The 24,005-nt window shown below is 46.1% G+C and overlaps 1 protein-coding gene across 5 annotated transcripts in view; it reads right to left on the reverse strand.

The window, feature by feature from the left end:
- stard13b (StAR-related lipid transfer (START) domain containing 13b) overlaps positions 1-22,564 on the reverse strand; it is a 122,488-nt gene extending 99,924 nt beyond the window's left edge. The window contains exons 1-6 of one of the 5 annotated variants that reach the window (XM_014214522.2): positions 22,164-22,564; positions 21,132-21,224; positions 14,662-16,479; positions 4,853-5,119; positions 3,998-4,147; positions 2,452-2,622 (exon numbers count right to left, since the gene is read on the reverse strand). In XM_014214522.2, coding sequence (XP_014069997.2) covers positions 2,452-2,622; positions 3,998-4,147; positions 4,853-5,119; positions 14,662-16,290 — 2,217 coding nt within the window. In that variant the 5' untranslated portion in view covers positions 16,291-16,479; positions 21,132-21,224; positions 22,164-22,564. Of the gene's footprint in view, positions 1-2,451; positions 2,623-3,997; positions 4,148-4,852; positions 5,120-14,661; positions 16,480-17,649; positions 19,425-21,131; positions 21,225-22,163 lie in introns of those variants that run through there. The other 4 variants (XM_045724517.1, XM_014214523.2, XM_045724518.1 and 1 more) reach the window with 4 other exon arrangements.
- Positions 22,565-24,005: the final 1,441 nt, after the last annotated feature.

Genomic DNA, 24,005 nt, shown 5'->3' on the forward strand with positions numbered 1-24,005 from the left:
TAAATCACCTACAGTGTCACCAGCAAAGCACCCCCACACCATCACACCTCCTCCTCCATGCTTCACTGTGGGAACCACACATGCGGCGATCATCCCTTCACCTACTCTGCGTCTCACAAAGACACGTCAGTTGGAACCCAAAATCTCAAATTTGGACTCATAAGACCAAAGGACAGATTTCCACCGGTCTAATGTCCATTGCTCGTGTTTCTTGGCACAAGCAAGTCTCTTCTTCTTATTGGTGTCCTTTAGTAGTGGTTTCTTTGCAGCAATTCGACCATGAAGGCCTGATTCACGCAGTCTCCTCTGAACAGTTGAAGTTGAGATGTGTCTGTTACTTGAACTCTGTGAATGCGCAGATCAGCTGACTGGTGTGTTTACAGACATATTCAATCGCTCCCTATCACATTCTGTTGTCCCCACATGCTTCAAGACGGCTACCATTGTTCCTGTACCCAAGAAGGCAAAGATAACTGAACTAAATGACTACCGCCCCGTAGCACTCACTTCTGTCATCATGATGTGCTTTGAGAGGCTAGTCAAGGATCATATCACCGCCACCTTACCGGCCACCCTAGACCCACTTCAGTTTGCATACCGCCCCAACAGGTCCACAGATGACCCAATCGCCATCACACTGAATACTGCCCTATCCCATCTGGACAAAAATAATACGTACAGTATATCACTTAAAACGTTCATTCTTGCTGCCATCCTTAGTTCTTGAATTACATTACCCAGCTAATAAGAGGAATGTTGTTTACATTAGTAGAGAGAAAGTATATATTTCTGTAGCTAGCTGAAGGCAGCCTGAATATACAATGTATTCAATTGAGATTTTGTGTCACTGGCCTACACACAATACCCCATAATGTCAAAGCAGAATTATTTTTGTTTTACAAATTCATAAAAAATGTAAAGCTGAAATGTCTTGAGTGAATAAGTATTCAACCCCTTTGTTATTCCAAGCCTAAATACGTTCAGGACTAAAAATGTGCTTAACAAGTCACATTGTAACTTGCATGGACTCACTCTGTGTGCAATAATGGTGTTTAGCATAATATTTCAATGACTACCCAATCTCTGTATCCCACACATACAATTATCTGTAAGGTTCCGCAGTTGAATTTCAAACACAGATTCAACCACAAAGACCAGGGAGGTTTTCCAATGCCCTGCAAAGAAGGCCACCTATTGAGCATGGTGAAGTTATTAATTACACTTTGTATGGTCTAGCAATACACCCAGTCAGTACAAAGTTACAGGTGTCCTTCCTAACTCAGTTGCCAGAGAGTAAGGAAACCGCTCAGAGATTTCACCATGAGGCCAATGGTGAATTTAAAGCAGTTACAGAGTTTAATGGCTGTGAAAGGAGAAAATTGAGGATGGATCAACAACATTGTACTATAGTTACTCCACAATATTAACCTAAATGACAAAGTGAAAAGAAGGAAGCATGCACAGAATACAAATATTACAAAACATGCATCCTGTTTGTAATATTTTTTTATCTTATTTAACCTTTACATAGTAAGGCACTAAAGTAAAACTGCAAAAAATGTGGCAAAGAAATTCATTTTATGTCCTGAATACAAAGTGTTATGTTTGGGGCAAATCCAACACAACACATCACTGAGTACCACTCTTTATATTTGCAAGCATGGTGGTGGCTGCATCATGTTATGGGTATGCTTGTCATTGGCAAGGGAGTTTTTTTTAGGACAAAAAGAAACGGAATAGAGATAAGCACAGGCAAAATCCTTGAGGAAAACCTGGTTCAGTCTGCTTTCCAACATACACTGGGAGACAAATTCACCTTTCAGCAGGACAAAACCTAAAAGACAAGGCCAAATATACACTGGAGTTGCTTACCAAGATGACATTGAATATTCCTGAGTGGCCTAGTTACAGTTTTGACTTAAATCGGCTTGAAAATCTATGGCAAGACTTGGAAATGGCTTTCCATCAATGATCAACAACCAACTTGACAGAGCTTGAAGAATTAAAACAATTATAATATGCAAATATTGTACAATCCAGGTGTGGAAAGCTCTTAGAGACTTACCCAGAAAGACTCACAGTTGTAATCACTGCCAAAGGTGATTCAAACATGGATTGACTTAGGGGTGTAAATACTTATGTGAATACTTTTTTTTATATAGATTTGCAAAAATATATATATATTTTTTTTTACATATTTTGACTTTGTCATTATCGGCTATTGTGTGTATGTCGGTGGGAAAAACATCTATGTTATCTATTTTGAATTCAGGCTGTAACACAACAAAATGTGAAATAAGTCAAGGAGTATGAATACTTTCTGAAGGCACTGTATGTAAAGTGAGAGCTATCTGATGATATCTATACCACATGGTTTCACCCAGACCCAGACAGACAGGCACAGAGCACACAGGAGTCGAGAGGAGGAGGGAGACTCTGATAGGAACTTACGACTGTCTTGTTGGTCCTGGCTCTGGTTCCTTCGGCTGAGCTACGAGGGGCCAAGGTCTTGTGTTGGTCCTGTCTGGGACATTCTTCTGTATCTGGTTCCCCTCGCTGCAGCAGTGTACTGTCCTCCTCGTTAAGAGATTGGTTTACTGCCGTCCCAGACACAGCTCCATACTGCAATAACAGCACAACAACAACCGTCAACACTGGATCCCAGTCAGTCTCTCTGTCTCTCTGTCTCTCTGTCTCTGGGATGGTCAGCGGCAGGGAACGCAGTCTTTAGTTCCAGTTCTACTGGACAGACAGCAACAGATAGTGACAAGGCAGCCTGTATCATGTGTTAATTGTCCTTTGAAAGGACAAAGGAACTTGTCAACTCCCCCTAGTAAAGACGTCGTGTGATCTCCTTCACCAGCGGCTGGCTGTTAGTTAAAGCTGTCTCAGTGAATGTGTGTTATGGCTGTTGATTTGATGCCTGCAGGCATGTGCCCCTCTGCAAACCACTCTGTAACCATTCCTAACATGCTCAATCATTCAAACAACCTCTTCTACCCACACAACAAGACCTCTGTGCTGATCACATACAGAACCATACAGGTTTGTTGTTGCCCTCTGCTAACTGACTGCTGGGATATGTCATGATGCAAGCCTCCAAGGGAGGAGTCTTATGTAGGACCAGAGCTACATGGTCCCGGTAACAATATCTCTACACAATGGCTGTCTGTCTGTCTCTGCCCCGCCTGGCCCACCACCCTGGCCAGACTACTGCTAGACACACTACATACTATAACAGCTTTTCTAACAGCCAGCTCCCTCCTCTCACATCATAAAATGGACGCCAGCAGCAGTCAGAGAAGTGAAATCAAAGACAGCCTGACAATGGCCATAGTGTTCCAGACAGACAGCTTCCACTGTATGACAACAAACTGTATGTATATCAACATATATCACAGTTATCCTTAAGGCTTATGACGGAACAGTCCTTCCCAGACCTACAATCTTCTGAGGCATGCGTCCCACATGGCACCCATAGGGCTTTGGTCAACAGTAGTGCACTATAAAGGGAATAGGGTGCCATTTGGGACTGATCCTGAGTCTAGTCTTCTCTCTGTCTGGGTCAGGGGCTTAGCTAGGTGAATGTATGTGTAATGTACAGTACATGATATAGCAGCATGGACTTATAGTCCTGTTAGACACCTGTTGAATGACTATAACAATAATCCATTGGGATTTCCTCTTCACAAAGCTCAGTAAATTGATTATAGACAGCAGAGAGCATGAAAAAGCATGTGCCATCATGATAGGCTGCAGAAGAATGTATACATTTCCCATATGTACCACTGGTCAGTACATGGCTCGCATTTCAATTAACATGGTCATGTCACCTGCTGTCTGTCTGCGTGAAGTGCAGAGTGTGTGTGTGACTGACCTGTTGTCTGCGTGAGGTGCATGGTGTGTGTGTGACTGACCTGTTGTCTGCGTGAGGTGCAGGGTGTGTGTGTGACTGACCTGTTGTCTGCGTGAGGTGCAGGGTGTGTGTGTGACTGACCTGTTGTCTGCGTGCAGTGCAGGGTGTGTCCGAGGGGGAGGATGATGCACTCAGAGCCTCCTCTATGTCCAGGTTGAGCTGGTCCAGTTCCCTCATCAGCTGGCTCATAGACTCACACCACGGGGTCTGAGGCTGGACCAGGGGAGACTCCTGGGGGAAGAGAAAGGCAGGGGGAAGAGTGTGTGATTAGACAACACTGGAGAAACCTATAGATTCTGCAGAAACAGACTATTGTGACACCATGTACTAAACTGGAGCATGCAGTTATCAGAAACAAAGGTAAATGAGTGAGGACCACAACAATCACTACTCCGTAGATGGACAGGAAATAAAGAAGATCATTCAGAGAGTTACCATTGAATTCTCTGGATAATAACATTGAAACAGTTCAGACAGTTGGAGAAGGTTATAAGCACCAGGTGATAACTAAAAACTCTAAATACATTTAAGAGATCATTAGAGGAGCAATAAAATACTTCTATAAATGTCAGAGTGAAAGTTAACAGCAGTAAACAGTACAGACCACCATAGAGGGAAACGTGATAGCTTCACCACCTAGTTCTCAGCAGCCATCACGCAGTAACACAGATCCTCTAACACAGCTCATGTTTGTCTCTGGATGTGTGGCAAAGGGCACCCTGGTCCCTTTATAGTGCACTACTTTTGACCAAGGCCTATATGCACTATATAGAGAATAGGGTGTCATTTGGGACGCATCCAGAGACAAACATGAGCTGTGTTAGAGGATCTGGAGGTTACGATCTCTCTCTCTATTTGAGACCCTTGTTGCGCAACGGTGTGACTCAGAAGACAAGCAGCCGACACAAAGCCATTAATTCATTTCCCGGAATTAACCTGTGGAACTGTCATCTGTGTTCTGAGTGTGTCTGTATGTCTGTTGGAGCCCCTGGCCCCCGGCTCTGTGTTCTGTCTGTGAGGGCCCCCAGGAGCCCCTGTGCCCCCAGTTCTTTCTCCATGCTGCATTAAAACCCCTCTCCTCCTGACAATCATCCTATTGAGGGGTGTGTTCTCTAGCGGGGCTACCGTAGTGCTGGTGTCTGAGCCACAGCCTCCTTCGGTGGAGATGGGTGTGACCCTCCCATTGGCCTCCTGTTCTTCCTGCTTCAATGTAAAGGCAGAGTCACAATCACAACATACAGTATATAGGAACAACTTTCCCTCTCAATTAAAATCTTGATCCTTTTTTATTCTAGTTCAAGTTAAAGCCATGACGTTTTGGCCGTCAATGGCCTTCATCAGAATGAAAACAAAATGGGAATGGACAAGAAAATATAGGAAATACAATTAGTGGGAAACAACAATCAATGAAGAGACAGGGAACTAGAGGTATTAATGCCTCTAGAGAGTTCTTACAACATAAAGATGTTACTAGTAGGGTGCCAGTGATCAGAGCAGAAGTCAGTCCACCTAAGGTCAGCTGGTTGACCTCTGACAGGGGAAACTCCTCAATCTGTCAGTCTGTCTCTCTGTGCTATATCTGGAGCACACTACAACACACTGTCTCCCACTGTCTCTCTTCTCTCTGACAGCCACACACAGTGCTGCCTGCCTGCCTCGGAATGTGAACACTTTTCCTCAGAATGAGTGGAATTCCAGAGGCTTGAAGCTGAGAGAGACACTACCCATGATTCCTTTCTCCTCAATTCTCTGGCCCCATCGATAGTGAGAAACACTGATACCATGGCAATGCTGCCGGTATGAGTAGTGTTATCTTCAGGAAGATAGCTAAATGTGAGAGGGACAATAACTTCATCAGGGTAAATTGGCCACATTGTAAACCCCAAGGCTGGGTCTTTGACATGGTAATGAGGAGTTAAGTGCGTGAGCTCTGGGCACCGTGCCTGGACCATACCACCCACTGAGATAGGTACAGATCACCAGTCAGGGAGAGGACTGGAGATGACTGGGTTAGAGTTTGAGCAGGGTGGCATGCAAAAGGGCACAACGGCTAGGCTAATGGGTTACTCCACTGAAAAAGAGTTAAAACCCATTCTCTCCTAACTTAAAACCCAGTCTCTCCAAACTTTCTAGGTGTTACCCGCTACGTTCCCAGGTCTATTGCCTGGTGAGAACAGTCACACCAGTAGAATCCTTTCACTTATAAACTATAGAAAGATAAACAACATCACAGAAACATGTGTCTTTTTACAGTATACACAAACATACATAACCAACTGATTGATGCAGAGAGAAAGTGGGGGAGAGAGGGAGACGTGTGCATAGGCCTTGCAGGATTACTATGTAGCAATAGTGCCCTCAGATGGCTAGTATGAAAAGCTGCAGTTAAAATGGACTGTCTGAAGAACAAACATGAGTGCTGCCTGTCAGAGCTCCTGGTCGCGTCCCAAATGGCACCCTGTTTCCTATCTAGTGTACAACTTTTGACAAGGTCACAGTTTAAACCAATTCCAGGTATTTAAAGCATTCCTCCTCCCTTTCCCCAAACAACCTTTATGTTCACAAACAGCCCATTCCCAGTGTTGTGTCAAACAGCCTGTAAAGCCTGCCAGGGCTATCAGCAGAGACAGTGGGAGTGTTCCCTACCTAACCTCTCCCTTCTGTTTTACTGTATGTTCTCATCTCCAGGGTTAGGGTTGCTATTATATGTTGTTATCTACGGAGGGCTTAGCTGAGGAATGACAGCTATGCACTGTCAGAGATCTGGTGTCTCTGACACTTGTAAAGTTAAACCATAGATTTATGATGTAAACATGATTCATAAACATCCAGAAGAGACTTTTAGACGTCAGTAAACCTTGGAAGATGTGGTCACTCATAGTCTGGTAGCTACCAGTAAACCTGGAGGGATGGACTCACAGCCTGGTAACTAGTCAACCTGGAGGGAGGGGGTTACAGCCTGGTAACTAGTCAACCTGGAGCGATGGAGTCACAGCCTGGTAACTAGTCAACCTGGAGGGATGTAGTCACAGCCTGGTAACTAGTCAACCTGGAGGGATGGGGTTACAGCCTGGTAACTAGTCAACCTGGAGGGATCGAGTTACAGCCTGGTAACTAGTCATCCTGGAGGGATGGACTCACAGCCTGGTAACTAGTCAACCTGGAGGGATGGGTTACAGCCTGGTAACTAGTCAACCTGGAGCGATGGAGTCACAGCCTGGTAACTAGTAAACCTGGAGGGATGGACTCACAGCCTGGTAACTAGTCAACCTGGAGGGATGGACTCACAGCCTGGTAACTAGTCAACCTGGAGGGATGGACTCACAGCCTGGTAACTAGTAAACCTGGAGGGATGGGGTTACAGCCTGGTAACTAGTCAACCTGGAGGGATGGACTCACAGCCTGGTAACTAGTAAACCTGGAGGGATGGGGTTACAGCCTGGTAACTACCAGTAAACCTGGAGAGATGGGGTCACAGCCTGGTAACAACCAGTAAACCTGGAGGGATGGAGTCACAGCCTGGTAACTAGTCAACCTGGAGGGATGGACTCACAGCCTGGTAACTAGTCAACCTGGAGGGATGGACTCACAGCCTGGTAACTAGTCAACCTGGAGGGATGGGGTCACAGCCTGGTAACTAGTCAACCTGGAGGGATGGACTCACAGCCTGGTAACTAGTAAACCTGGAGGGATGGGGTCACAGCCTGGTAACTAGTAAACCTGGAGGGATGGAGTCACAGCCTGGTAACTAGTCAACCTGGAGGGATGGACTCACAGCCTGGTAACTACCAGTAAACCTGGAGGGATGGGGTCACAGCCTGGTAACAACCAGTAAACCTGGAGGGATGGAGTCACAGCCTGGTAACTAGTCAACCTGGAGGGATGGACTCACAGCCTGGTAACTAGTCAACCTGGAGGGATGGACTCACAGCCTGGTAACGAGTCAACCTGGAGGGATGGGGTCACAGCCTGGTAACTAGTCAACCTGGAGGGATGGAGTTACAGCCTGGTAACTAGTCAACCTGGAGGGATGGACTCACAGCCTGGTAACTAGTCAACCTGGAGGGATGGGGTTACAGCCTGGTAACTAGTCAACCTGGAGCGATGGAGTCACAGCCTGGTAACTAGTAAACCTGGAGGGATGGACTCACAGCCTGGTAACTAGTCAACCTGGAGGGATGGACTCACAGCCTGGTAACTAGTCAACCTGGAGGGATGGACTCACAGCCTGGTAACTAGTAAACCTGGAGGGATGGGGTTACAGCCTGGTAACTAGTCAACCTGGAGGGATGGACTCACAGCCTGGTAACTAGTAAACCTGGAGGGATGGGGTTACAGCCTGGTAACTACCAGTAAACCTGGAGAGATGGGGTCACAGCCTGGTAACAACCAGTAAACCTGGAGGGATGGAGTCACAGCCTGGTAACTAGTCAACCTGGAGGGATGGACTCACAGCCTGGTAACTAGTCAACCTGGAGGGATGGACTCACAGCCTGGTAACTAGTAAACCTGGAGGGATGGGGTCACAGCCTGGTAACTAGTCAACCTGGAGGGATGGACTCACAGCCTGGTAACTAGTAAACCTGGAGGGATGGGGTCACAGCCTGGTAACTAGTAAACCTGGAGGGATGGAGTCACAGCCTGGTAACTAGTCAACCTGGAGGGATGGACTCACAGCCTGGTAACTACCAGTAAACCTGGAGGGATGGGGTCACAGCCTGGTAACAACCAGTAAACCTGGAGGGATGGAGTCACAGCCTGGTAACTAGTCAACCTGGAGGGATGGACTCACAGCCTGGTAACTAGTCAACCTGGAGGGATGGACTCACAGCCTGGTAACTAGTCAACCTGGAGGGATGGGGTCACAGCCTGGTAACTAGTCAACCTGGAGGGATGGACTCACAGCCTGGTAACTAGTCAACCTGGAGGGATGGAGTTACAGCCTGGTAACTAGTCAACCTGGAGGGATGGAGTTACAGCCTGGTAACTAGTCAACCTGGAGGGATGGGGTCACAGCCTGGTAACTAGTAAACCTGGAGGGATGGAGTCACAGCCTGGTAACTAGTCAACCTGGAGGGATGGACTCACAGCCTGGTAACTAGTCAACCTGGAGGGATGGACTCACAGCCTGGTAACTAGTCAACCTGGAGGGATGGACTCACAGCCTGGTAACTAGTCAACCTGGAGGGATGGACTCACAGCCTGGTAACTAGTCAACCTGGAGGGATGGAGTCACAGCCTGGTAACTAGTCAACCTGGAGGGATGGACTCACAGCCTGGTAACTAGTCAACCTGGAGGGATGGACTCACAGCCTGGTAACTAGTCAACCTGGAGGGATGGACTCACAGCCTGGTAACTAGTAAACCTGGAGGGATGGGGTTACAGCCTGGTAACTAGTCAACCTGGAGGGAAGGACTCACAGCCTGGTAACTAGTAAACCTGGAGGGATGGGGTTACAGCCTGGTAACTACCAGTAAACCTGGAGAGATGGGGTCACAGCCTGGTAACAACCAGTAAACCTGGAGGGATGGAGTCACAGCCTGGTAACTAGTCAACCTGGAGGGATGGACTCACAGCCTGGTAACTAGTAAACCTGGAGGGATGGGGTCACAGCCTGGTAACTAGTCAACCTGGAGGGATGGACTCACAGCCTGGTAACTAGTAAACCTGGAGGGATGGGGTCACAGCCTGGTAACTAGTAAACCTGGAGGGATGGAGTCACAGCCTGGTAACTAGTCAACCTGGAGGGATGGACTCACAGCCTGGTAACTACCAGTAAACCTGGAGGGATGGGGTCACAGCCTGGTAACAACCAGTAAACCTGGAGGGATGGAGCCACAGCCTGGTAGCTAGTCAACCTGGAGGGATGGACTCACAGCCTGGTAACTAGTCAACCTGGAGGGATGGACGCACAGCCTGGTAACTAGTAAACCTGGAGGGATGGGGTCACAGCCTGGTAACTAGTCAACCTGGAGGGATGGACTCACAGCCTGGTAACTAGTAAACCTGGAGGGATGGGGTCACAGCCTGGTAACTAGTAAACCTGGAGTGATGGAGTCACAGCCTGGTAACTAGTCAACCTGGAGGGATGGACTCACAGCCTGGTAACTACCAGTAAACCTGGAGGGATGGAGTCACAGCCTGGTAACTAGTCAACCTGGAGGGATGGACTCACAGCCTGGTAACTAGTCAACCTGGAGGGATGGGGTTACAGCCTGGTAACTAGTCAACCTGGAGGGATGGGGTCACAGCCTGGTAACTAGTAAACCTGGAGGGATGGGGTTACAGCCTGGTAACTAGTAAACCTGGAGGGATGGACTCACAGCCTGGTAACTAGTCAACCTGGAGGGATGGACTCACAGCCTGGTAACTAGTCAACCTGGAGGGATGGAGTCACAGCCTGGTAACTAGTCAACCTGGAGGGATGGACTCACAGCCTGGTAACTAGTCAACCTGGAGGGATGGACTCACAGCCTGGTAACTAGTCAACCTGGAGGGATGGACTCACAGCCTGGTAACTAGTCAACCTGGAGGGATGGAGTCACAGCCTGGTAACTAGTCAACCTGGAGGGATGGACTCACAGCCTGGTAACTAGTCAACCTGGAGGGATGGACTCACAGCCTGGTAACTAGTCAACCTGGAGGGATGGACTCACAGCCTGGTAACTAGTAAACCTGGAGGGATGGGGTTACAGCCTGGTAACTAGTCAACCTGGAGGGATGGACTCACAGCCTGGTAACTAGTAAACCTGGAGGGATGGGGTTACAGCCTGGTAACAACCAGTAAACCTGGAGGGATGGAGTTACAGCCTGGTAACTAGTCAACCTGGAGGGATGGGGTCACAGCCTGGTAACTAGTAAACCTGGAGGGATGGAGTCACAGCCTGGTAACTAGTCAACCTGGAGGGATGGACTCACAGCCTGGTAACTAGTCAACCTGGAGGGATGGACTCACAGCCTGGTAACTAGTCAACCTGGAGGGATGGACTCACAGCCTGGTAACTAGTCAACCTGGAGGGATGGACTCACAGCCTGGTAACTAGTCAACCTGGAGGGATGGACTCACAGCCTGGTAACTAGTCAACCTGGAGGGATGGAGTCACAGCCTGGTAACTAGTCAACCTGGAGGGATGGACTCACAGCCTGGTAACTAGTCAACCTGGAGGGATGGACTCACAGCCTGGTAACTAGTCAACCTGGAGGGATGGACTCACAGCCTGGTAACTAGTAAACCTGGAGGGATGGGGTTACAGCCTGGTAACTAGTCAACCTGGAGGGAAGGACTCACAGCCTGGTAACTAGTAAACCTGGAGGGATGGGGTTACAGCCTGGTAACTACCAGTAAACCTGGAGAGATGGGGTCACAGCCTGGTAACAACCAGTAAACCTGGAGGGATGGAGTCACAGCCTGGTAACTAGTCAACCTGGAGGGATGGACTCACAGCCTGGTAACTAGTAAACCTGGAGGGATGGGGTCACAGCCTGGTAACTAGTCAACCTGGAGGGATGGACTCACAGCCTGGTAACTAGTAAACCTGGAGGGATGGGGTCACAGCCTGGTAACTAGTAAACATGGAGGGATGGAGTCACAGCCTGGTAACTAGTCAACCTGGAGGGATGGACTCACAGCCTGGTAACTACCAGTAAACCTGATGGGATGGGGTCACAGCCTGGTAACAACCAGTAAACCTGGAGGGATGGAGCCACAGCCTGGTAGCTAGTCAACCTGGAGGGATGGACTCACAGCCTGGTAACTAGTCAACCTGGAGGGATGGACGCACAGCCTGGTAACTAGTAAACCTGGAGGGATGGGGTCACAGCCTGGTAACTAGTCAACCTGGAGGGATGGACTCACAGCCTGGTAACTAGTAAACCTGGAGGGATGGGGTCACAGCCTGGTAACTAGTAAACCTGGAGTGATGGAGTCACAGCCTGGTAACTAGTCAACCTGGAGGGATGGACTCACAGCCTGGTAACTACCAGTAAACCTGGAGGGATGGAGTCACAGCCTGGTAACTAGTCAACCTGGAGGGATGGACTCACAGCCTGGTAACTAGTCAACCTGGAGGGATGGGGTTACAGCCTGGTAACTAGTCAACCTGGAGGGATGGGGTCACAGCCTGGTAACTAGTAAACCTGGAGGGATGGGGTTACAGCCTGGTAACTAGTAAACCTGGAGGGATGGACTCACAGCCTGGTAACTAGTCAACCTGGAGGGATGGAGTCACAGCCTGGTAACTAGTCAACCTGGAGGGATGGACTCACAGCCTGGTAACTAGTCAACCTGGAGGGATGGACTCACAGCCTGGTAACTAGTCAACCTGGAGGGATGGACTCACAGCCTGGTAACTAGTCAACCTGGAGGGATGGAGTCACAGCCTGGTAACTAGTCAACCTGGAGGGATGGACTCACAGCCTGGTAACTAGTCAACCTGGAGGGATGGACTCACAGCCTGGTAACTAGTCAACCTGGAGGGATGGACTCACAGCCTGGTAACTAGTAAACCTGGAGGGATGGGGTTACAGCCTGGTAACTAGTCAACCTGGAGGGATGGACTCACAGCCTGGTAACTAGTAAACCTGGAGGGATGGGGTTACAGCCTGGTAACTACCAGTAAACCGGGAGAGATGGGGTCACAGCCTGGTAACAACCAGTAAACCTGGAGGGATGGAGTCACAGCCTGGTAACTAGTCAACCTGGAGGGATGGACTCACAGCCTGGTAACTAGTAAACCTGGAGGGATGGGGTCACAGCCTGGTAACTAGTCAACCTGGAGGGATGGACTCACAGCCTGGTAACTACCAGTAAACCTGGAGGGATGGGGTCACAGCCTGGTAACAACCAGTAAACCTGGAGGGATGGAGTCACAGCCTGGTAGCTAGTCAACCTGGAGGGATGGACTCACAGCCTGGTAACTAGTCAACCTGGAGGGATGGACTCACAGCCTGGTAACTAGTAAACCTGGAGGGATGGGGTCACAGCCTGGTAACTAGTCAACCTGGAGGGATGGACTCACAGCCTGGTAACTAGTAAACCTGGAGGGATGGGGTCACAGCCTGGTAACTAGTAAACCTGGAGTGATGGAGTCACAGCCTGGTAACTAGTCAACCTGGAGGGATGGACTCACAGCCTGGTAACTACCAGTAAACCTGGAGGGATGGAGTCACAGCCTGGTAACTAGTCAACCTGGAGGGATGGACTCACAGCCTGGTAACTAGTCAACCCGGAGGGATGGGGTTACAGCCTGGTAACTAGTCAACCTGGAGGGATGGGGTCACAGCCTGGTAACTAGTAAACCTGGAGGGATGGGGTTACAGCCTGGTAACTACCAGTAAACCTGGAGAGATGGGGTCACAGCCTGGTAACTAGTAAACCTGGAGGGATGGGGTTACAGCCTGGTAACCACCAGTAAACCTGGAGAGATGGGGTCACAGCCTGGTAACTACCAGTAAACCTGGAGGGATGGACTCACAGCCTGGTATCTAGTCAACCTGGAGGGATGGAGTCACAGCCTGGTAACTAGTCAACCTGGAGGGATGGAGTCACAGCCTGGTAACTACCAAGGTCAGGGGGACGGTTGGAAGAACACACATCAGAGCTGCTGCAGTATAGCACCCAATTCCCTATAATGCAATACTTTTGACCAGAGCCGAGGAGTGCACTATAGACATTGAAGAGGGGAATGAAGCTGTTGATAATAGGAGACTAAGTTCACTGCTACTGTAATATACCCAACGATGCCTGCATAGGAGCTCTGTCAAAACAGGAGGGAAAGCAAAAACTGTTTAAGGATGCATGTATGCATTTATGTATGTATTCCTGCAAGACCTGCTGGGTTTTGTGTTTTAAAATGCTGGGGAAAATGCGAGATGAATTTACTCCTACACACTCATTCCAGCAGAGTAATATCTCAGAATGCAAAAACAACAAACAGTGGGGAGCAGACTATTGAAGGTGTTTGTATAGCAAAGTACTGTGTTTGTACTGAGCCTTAGTGGAATTAAATAATATAAGACTTTTTTGTATCAAGCATCTCAGAGTATGAGTGGTGATCTAGGATCAGGTCCCCTCTGTCCATGTAATTGTATTCATTATCATCTAGGATCAGGTCCCCTCTGTCCATGTAATTGTATTCATTATCATCTAGGATCAGGTCCCCTCTGTCCATGTAATCTTATCATTATCATCTAGGATCAGGTCCCCTCTGTCCATGTAATCGTATTATTATCATCTAGGATCAGGTCCCCTCTGTCCATGTAATCGTATTATTATCATCTAGGATCAGGTCCCCTCTGTCCATGTAATCTTATTCATTACACTCTGTCCATGTAATCTTATTCATTACCATCTAGGATCAGGTCCCCTCTGTCCATGTAATCTTATTCATTATCATCTATCTATAAGGCAGAACTAGATCAGCACTCCTACTCTGAGACCCTTGATACATATGGCCCCTGGCAAAGAGGCAGGAAATACATGGCCTGGGGGAGAAACAGTTACATTTCCTCATTGAGAGAACAGGCTGGATTATATCAACATACGATGGATTCATATACATTAATATACTGTATCTAATGGTGTTGAACTACAGTTAGTACACAGTGCCCAACTCTGACATAAACTTTCAAACACATCTCTACTGAACCAGCTGACCTTAGGTGGACATGAATATTACATCAATATGTGAGGAATACAGGTGGGACTATCTTTACAGTTGTCTCTAAAATGCGTCTGTAAGCCTACCTCTGTGCTGCTGGTCTCAGTCTCTGCCTCGTAGCCACTGTGGTTATGGTTTTTGGAGGAGGAGGAGAGGTGGGAGCTGGCTGTAGTGTTGGTTGTAGATCCTCTCTCCTTAACTCCTTTGTCTCTGTTGCTGCTCCTTCTCCTCCGACTGACCAGGAACTCCCTGCTCTGAAGCAGCTCTGGGAATGTGTTCTCATCATCCCCATCTTCATCATCCTCACCTTCATCATCCTTCTCTGAGGAAGACTCCCTGCAGTCAGAGCTGTTGTTGATGAAGAGGCTGTGGTCGGTGCTAGAGTGACAGGTGGAGGGACTACAGGTGAAGTCTGAGAAGGTGATGGAGCTAGGTTTGTGTTTGATAATGCAGGGGTGATCGCAGAGGCCTAGCCCTGCCAAGGGGGCCTCAGAGAGGGCCAGGGTGAGGGAGGGAGGTCTGAAGGGATCCATGTTGTTGTCTACACTGACCACTAGAGAAGGGATGGAGCTAAAAGCCTCTGATTGGACCACAGAGATAGTGACGTGGCTGACCTCTGTCTCTGATTGGACCAGAAGGGTAGGGATATATCCATTCTCTGTTGGGACTAGAGGGACGGGGACATGGTTGTCTTCTGTGTGTTCCAGATCAGTAGGGACTTGTCCGTTCTCCACAGGCCCCTCTGAGTAGTCCTCAGGCTGGCTGTCTGTCTCTGTCCACCTGGGTGACTCCTCCTCTACCTCCCTGTCTGTCTCTGTCTGCCTGGGTGAGGTATGCCCCAGCTCCATGTCTGTCTCTGTCTGCCTGGGTGAGGTATGTCCCAGCTCCATGTCGGTCTTTGTCTGCCTGGGTGAGGTATGCCCCAGCTCCATGTCTGTCTCTGTCTGCCTGGGTGAGGTATGACCCAGCTCCATGTCGGTCTTTGTCTGCCTGGGTGAGGTATGTCCCAGCTCCATGTCCTCTAGCTGACCAGAGAGGTTAGCATCCAGGGTATGTCCTGATTCTACACGTCTGTTACTGTCCTCAACTTCCAGGTTTCCCTCTATCCTAGGAGCAAGAACATCCACATCTCCCTCTATCCTAGGAGAAGGAACATTGGAGGCTAGGCAGTGGTCCTCAGCTGCTCCTGGAGAAGTGCTGTGTAAATCCAATCCATTGTTATTGGCATCATCAGGCGATGGTGATGTGACACTGCCTGGCTCACTGAGGAGACCCGCGGGACAGACGATCTGGACTAGGTCTAGAGGGTCAGGAGGGGAGACATCAGAACCAGACTCTGCTGGCCCTCCTGGACCTCCAGTACTAACAGCTAGATCCCCCTCTATCCCAGGAGCTCCAGTACTGTTATATTCACTACCAGCCTCCCTGTCCTGCTGGGGTATGTCCTGGTGGTCTAGTTCCAGTTTCGACAGCTCCGGGCTTAGAGGTCCTGGCAGACAGACATCCTCACTGCTCTCTGTGGAGCTGTCACCATCATGAGAATACTCTGGAGCACAGTCTGAGGAGGACTGGTGTGTGTGTGTCTGTGGTTGTGTCTGTTGCTGTACCTGTGTCTGTGCTGTTGGCTGTGTCTGTGGTGAGAAGGTCCTGCCTGGTGATGCTAACATGGCCAGAGACTGTCGCTCCTCCAGAGTAAACATCAGAGCTGTGTCCATGTTGTCTCTACAGTCTGTTACAGTGTGTTACTAGGGAACAGGTAGTCTGGTGGTGTGGCTGGTGGTCAGGTAGATCCAGAGGGACTGCTGTCTGATGAAAGAGCTATATGGATTTGCCATGTTCCTCTCAGACATCCTCATCACCTGGATTAGCAACACCAACCTTCACACAGATCAAACAGCAGATCACTTGAAACAAATAGAGAAGATGCAGCATTAAAAACAGACAAGATACAGCATTAAAAACAGACAAGATACAGCATTAAAAACAGACAAGATACTGCATTAAAAACAGACAAGATACAGCATTAAAAACAGACAAGATACAGCATTAAAAACAGACAAGATACAGCATTAAAAACAGACAAGATACTGCATTAAAAACAGACAAGATACAGCATTAAAAACAGACAAGATACAGCATTAAAAACAGACAAGATACTGCATTAAAAACAGACAAGATACTGCATTAAAAACAGACAAGATACAGCATTAAAAACAGACAAGATACAGGATTAAAAACAGACAAGATACTGCATTAAAAACAGACAAGATACAGCATTAAAAACAGACAAGATACAGCATTAAAAACAGACAAGATACAGCATTAAAAACAGACAAGATACTGCATTAAAAACAGACAAGATACAGCATTAAAAACAGACAAGATACTGCATTAAAAACAGACAAGATACTGCATTAAAAACAGACAAGATACAGCATTAAAAACAGACAAGATACAGCATTAAAAACAGACAAGATACAGCATTAAAAACAGACAAGATACAGCATTAAAAACAGACAAGATACTGCATTAAAAACAGACAAGATACTGCATTAAAAACAGACAAGATACAGCAAAACAAAGATAGAAGATAACGTTACAACATTAAACGAACAGAGAAGATACAGCAATATAGAAGATACAGCATTGGAGAGGATACAAATAAGATACTGCATTAGAGAAGATACGGAGAAGACACTGCATTAGAGAAGACACTGCATTAGAGAAGATACTGCATTAGAGAAGACACTGCATTAGAGGAGACATTGCATTAGAGAATATACTTAGAAGATACTGCATTAGAGAAGATATTGCATTAGAGAATATAATTAGAAGATACTGCATTAAAGAATACACTGCATTAGAGAATATACAAAGAAGATTATGCATTAGAGAAGATACAGAGAAGATACTGCATGAGAGAAGATACTGCATTAAAACAAACAGACAATAAAAAAACATTAGTTCCAAGTCATAAGCACCTCACAGCGACATTTCTCAAAGACTGCTTGCTGTCCCTGGGTTCAGATCATCACACACATCTATCTCAACTAAAAGAATAGTAATAACTTTACCTTTAAGAACAGATTTACCAAGCTAGTATTTGTAAGTGTGTTTCGTCTCTCCCCTTCTGACTCTCCTACTAGCAGTGAACTAACTACAGCAGGGTGAAGCCAGAGTCCAGCAGAGCTATGAATATTCAGGCTGCATTCCAAATGGCACCCTATTTCCTATACATTACACTACTTTTGGACAGGGTCCATAGGGCTCTGGTCAAAAGTTTTGCATTATGTCGAGAATATGGTGCCATTTGGAACACAGCCCCAGAGAGGAGCTGCTAGCAATGAATCTGAACATCTGGCTGCAGTCGCAATGTTCAAGTCTGGATCTGTTTCTGACACTATGGCAGTGACATCTCTGCACACAGGAATATAGCTACTCTCCCCAGCAGCTGTTGTACACACACACATTCCATAATCACTCCACTCTGTGTAGGGATCCCCATCTGTCTCAGGGTACAAAGGGAGGCTTTTCTCAGACTGCTCTTTCCAAACAAGTTGATAACAAAGTTACATCAGTAACTGCATTCCCTACATTTCACAGATAGATACACTAACCCCAACTGTGAGGTCACGCTACAGCTTAAACTCAGTCATGAATGCCTTTGCAACTGTCCTCATATTCCCTGGACAAGAACTTTGCCTCCTGTATGTATGGAGAGCTAGAAGTCTATTGATTAGTATGGTTGATCTGTATGTATGGAGAGCTAGAAGTCTATTGATTAGTATGGTTGATCTGTATGTATGGAGAGCTAGAAGTCTATTGATTAGTATGGTTGATCTGTATGTATGGAGAGCTAGAAGTCTATTGAGTAGTATGGTTGAACTGTATGTATGGAGAGCTAGAAGTCTATTGATTAGTATGGTTGATCTGTATGTATGGAGAGCTAGAAGTCTATTGAGTAGTATGGTTGAACTGTATGTATGGAGAGCTAGAAGTCTATTGATTAGTATGGTTGAACTGTATGTATGGAGAGCTAGAAGTCTATTGATTAGTATGGTTGATCTGTATGTATGGAGAGCTAGAAGTCTATTGATTAGTATGGTTGAACTGTATGTATGGAGAGCTAGAAGTCTATTGATTAGTATGGTTTATCTGTATGTATGGAGAGCTAGAAGTCTATTGAGTAGTATGGTTGATCTGTATGGTGTAATGGATGGTTATTTAGTAGTATGGTTGATCTGCATGGTGTAATAAATGATTATTGATTAGTATGGTTGATCTGCATGGTGTAATGAATGATTATTGATTAGTATGGTTGATCTGTATGGTGTAATGAATGATTATTGATTAGTATGGTTGATCTGTATGGTGTAATGAATGATTATTGATTAGTATGGTTGATCTGCATGGTGTAATGAATGATTATTGATTAGTATGGTTGATCTGCATGGTGTAATGAATGGTTATTTAGTAGTATGGTTGATCTGTACACACTTAGAAAAAAGGGTTCCAAATGGGTTCTTCGGCTGTCCCATATGAGAACCCTGTTTGGTTCAAGGTAGAAACCTTTTTGTTCCAGGTAGAACCCTTTTTGGTTTCTGTGGACAGAGTTCTACATGGAACCTAATAGGGTTTTACGAGGAAACAAAGGGTTCTACCTGGAACAAAAAAAGGGTTCTTCAAAGAGTTCTCCTATTGGGACAGCCAAATAACCCTTTTTGGTTCTAGATAGCACCTTTTTGTAAGTGTGTATGGTGTAATGGATGACTCCTAAGCTGACACACAGCTATCCATGAAACAGCTATAGAGAATCAGAGAGCTGGCTCCCATGTAGCTACAGTACAGCCTGCTGCTCTGTTGTCACACACACACACACACACACACACACACACACACACACACACACACACACACACACACACACACACACACACACACACACACACACACACACACACACACACACACACACACCCTGCTGCCCTGAGAACCAAGCAGCTGCTGCATCTTGGACCATGGCCCTGACTCTAGCTCTTATAACAACTGCTCAAAAACACACATGCGGTAGATCTGTAGATCTGTTCTATGTGCGCTATTTGTTTTTCTACGTTTAAAGTTAAGTTTTGCATCTTTTACTTTTGGTTTTGTACACCTGCTTCAAACAGCTGAAAATACAATATTTTTGATTATGGAAAACATATTTCACAGCGGTTTAAATGGTACAATGATTCTTTACACTATACTTGCTTTTTTGTCACATAAACTGAAATTCGGCGAACTATTAGAATTTTAACAACCAGGAAAGGGAGGAGCAATTTCTGCATAGTGCATATTTAAAGTGGCACTATGCAGAAATCCCTCCGCCTTATATAATAATAACACAAGGAATAAATACACAATGAGTAACAATAACTTGGCTATATACACAGAGTACCAGTATAATCATAAGAAATAAGCAGTAGCAGCAGCGTACGTGATGAGTCAAAAGAATGAGTGTAAAAGGGATGAATGCAGATAGTCCGAGTAGCTATTTGGTTAACTATTTAACTAACTATTTAGCAGTCTTATGGCTATGGGGTAGAAGCTGTCCAGGGTCCTGTTGGTTCCAGACTTGCGCTATGAGGGAACAGTCTATGACTTGGGTGGCTGGAGTCTTTGACAATTCTTAGGGCCTTACTCTGACACCTCCTGGTATAGAGGTCATGTATTGCAAGGAGCTCAGCCCCAGTGATGTACTCGGCCGTACGCACTACCCTCTGTAGTGCCTTTTGGTTGGATGCCAAGCAGTTGCCATACCAAGCGGTGATGCAGCCAGTCAATATGCTCTCAATGGTGCAGCTGTATAACCTTTTGAGGATCTGAGGGCCTATGCCAAATCTTGGGGGAAGAGGCATTGTTGTGCCTTCTTCATGACTGTGTTGGTGTGTTTGGACCATGTTAATTCCTTAGTGATGTGGACACAGAGGAACTTGAAGCTCTCAACCAGCTCCACAGCCCAGTCGATGTGGATGGGGGTGTGCTCAGCCCTCCTGTTTACTGTAACCCAGGATCAGCTCCTTTGTTTTGCTGACATTGAGGAAGAGGTTGTTGTCCTGGCACCACACTACAAGGTCACTGACCTCCTCCTTATAGGCTGTCTCATCGTCGTCGGTGATCAGGCCTACCAACGTCATGTCTTCAACAAACGTATTAATGATGATGTTAGGAGTTGTGCATGGCCAGGAAGATGTGTTGTTGCCTACCCTCACCACCTGGGGCGGTCTGTCAGGAAGTTCAGGATCCAGTTGCAGAGGGGGGTGTTCAGTTCCAGATAACGGAAAAGAATCATCTCTGGATTTTGACTTCTTTATTTAATTTAATTTTATAGTCCAAGTTGGTGAAGCCAGAAGGCTTGTGATTCATTTATTTTATGCTGTGACAAACATTTTAAAACAAGACCTTGAGAGAGGATCATTGACTAGAATTTGCTAGAAATGTCATAGATTTTTTTTGGCTAATGAATGATAACAAATGCAGTAAGAAAATGTTAGCTTTTATGTAAAATATAGCCTACCTTAGAATAGCACATGATGCACGGCGGTTTAGATTCGCGGGCAATGATCAACCGCGGCGCTATCCATGATGCTGAATCTCCGCTACAGTTTATCTGTTTGATTAGCACAATAAACGGATATCATAAAGTAAAAACAGCCACAACTTTCCCAAATTCCCCCGATAGCCAGGTGCAAGGGGAGAGAAAAGGACCATGATGCACCTTTCAGTCAAATGTAGGCTAACATTTATGTAGCCTAATTATAACAACATTGTAATAACCTTATAATATTTGACCAGTCGGCCAATAGTGCTTCATAGGCCTTCATTAAAACTAGGCTATATCAACTTAATAGTGTGGTGACTTTGAGAGAACTTTGAGTTGATTAAATTGCAAAGAATACAATTTTAGATTGTATTATATGCTTTTAAATAGCACTTCCGGTTTAAACGAGAATACCGGGAAGCCCAGTCATTTCTTTCAATTTTCTCGGGAAGGAAAATTGGTAGATTCTCAATAAAATATTCAACCCTAGTCTCTACATGTTTTATTCTGTGAAACTGATCCCACAACTGAGGAATTCAATCTCTTGTTTAATTTAATTTTAACTATTTTCTTCAATTTAAGAAACATACAAATGTTTTATATATTTTTTTATCTTCTATAAAATGTATCTACAAACACAGTCAAAGAGTTGGATGTGAATATAGATATAGAGTTGGATATGGGTTACATTTAAAACAGTCAATGAAAGATCAAATCATGTTGACACAGAACAAAGTAATACAACTTGATAAAGGCAGAGAGTTGTAACAGCAGTTTTAACCTCTACAGCTCACACGAACCCACGGTGAGGACACCAGGACTGACAAGTCAGAGATGGAAAGTGTCTCAAAGGGCAATGAAAACAAAAAACAAACAGACAGAAAATGGAACCCTATTCCCTTTATAGTGCACTACTTTTGACCCGGGCCGATATGGATAGGGCTTTAGTCTAAAGTAATGCACTATATAGGGAATAGGGTGCCATTTGAGACACTAGTAGAGTCTTACCTGTTAGGTGGAGAATAGTCCTGTTTGTTATCTAAACAGACAAACTGAGATCACAGCAACAAAACACTGGAGAGAGACAGAGTCCTATAGTGAAGCCACAGTTCTCTTAAGACAAAAGAGAGAGCAGGATAGAGAGTGAGGGAGAGAGGGACTAAGAGAGTCTCTGTCAGAAGAGACAAGAGTAGAAGAGAGAGTGAAAAGAGAGAGAGAGTAGAAGAGTCTCCTGTCAGAAGTGAAGCCACTCAAGCAGGTCTTCCTCTGCAGGGCAACTCTTCCTCAATTATTCCTCAATTATTCCTCAACTATACCTCTCTATCCTCCCTCAGGGCTTAGTGGAGGTTAACGCTGGTTACCTCTATGCATGCTGCTAGCGCTCTGACTAAGCCATTCAGAATATGTGTAAGGGCAAGGAGTGTGAGAGTGAGTGTGTGCATTTGTGTGGGAGGTGGAAGGGGGAGGAGAGAAGAGATAGGAGAGAGAGGGAGGGGGAGATGGAGATGAAGTGAGGGAAAGGAGTAGTATTTGGTATTTGGCACAGTAAGAGAACAAGGTAATATGTGGTTCCAGCTAACACAACATGTTAGGCTGTGAAGACAGAGTGAGCTCATGACTCTATTGTCACTGAACTCAGAGTGTGTGTGTGTGTGTGTGTGTGTGTGTGTGTGTGTGTGTGTGTGTGTGTGTGTGTGTGTGTGTGTGTGTGTGTGTGTGTGTGTGTGTGTGTGTGTGTGTAGTGTGTCATCCTATCTGGATGCAACAACATGGCAGTCAGGCGCAGCAGAGTGGATTCCTACTGAGGAGGAGTGGCAACATGCCTTGATATCCTGCTGTAGCTGGTTAAAATATAAAGACACAGATGGCCGAGATAAGGAATTCCAAAGGATCTTCTCAGGGTCAAAGATATGCTGCTATGTTATAGGGAAAAGTGTCAAACAGAGATATAATAAGGTATGTGAAGTATTTGCCATAGTGATAGTGCCTTGTTTGTCCAAAATAATACAGTTAGAATGTGAAGTTAGTCATAACTAATCTACTTTAGTTCAGCCATGTGCTGTCCATTACCGAATGACAGACAGGAGTCATTGATGGCAGCTCTGCACGACATCAGACTATTAAAGGAAGGAGTCTGAACTAACCTGACCTCTGATCCAGAGAAGTCCAGGGGAACAGACCTCTGTCTGCATTCAGTAGGAGATAGAGTCACTCTTAGAACTAACTAGAAGCCTGTCATACAGAGCTCCTCAGAGGGTGATAAGAAGAGTAAACACACACACACACACGTGAGGGGGTACACTACAGCTGCTGTCTGCTGATTGGCTGAGTGTGTGTTATTTACATTCATTAGGGGCCACCTGATAGGCTAAAGTAGCTAATGAAGAATGCCAAAGGAGCTCACTCTCTGTAAACCACCCTGAAATCCACTCCACAGAGAGAGAGAGAGAGAGAGAGAGAGGGGGAGAGAGCAGCTGCATTCATCTATACCCTCTCCTCACCCCCTCTCCCTGATCTTCCTAACCCATCTTCCTCCCCATCTTCTCTCCTCCTCTCTCTCGAAGCCATAATCACAAATCAGCCCCTGCTGCACTCTGACCTCCTCTGTCTTGTTCTCATTCATAAAATACTCCGCTATCCAGTCATGGCTATCTTTCTCTGTCAACAATAGTTTCCGCCATCTCCTTGGAAAGCTGTTCTCTGCCCTGCCGTTGTCTCTATACATCTAGTTTAAGGGGTTTATGATCAACCAACCCCGCCCTAACATACCAGTACATCCAAACATCAGAGAACAGTCATACACACAAGAAATAGTACTGTTATGCTTGTACAGTAGTGTCATATCTAAAT

Source organism: Salmo salar, chromosome ssa09 (genome assembly GCF_905237065.1).
Source record: "Salmo salar chromosome ssa09, Ssal_v3.1, whole genome shotgun sequence".
NCBI lineage: Eukaryota > Metazoa > Chordata > Actinopteri > Salmoniformes > Salmonidae > Salmo > Salmo salar.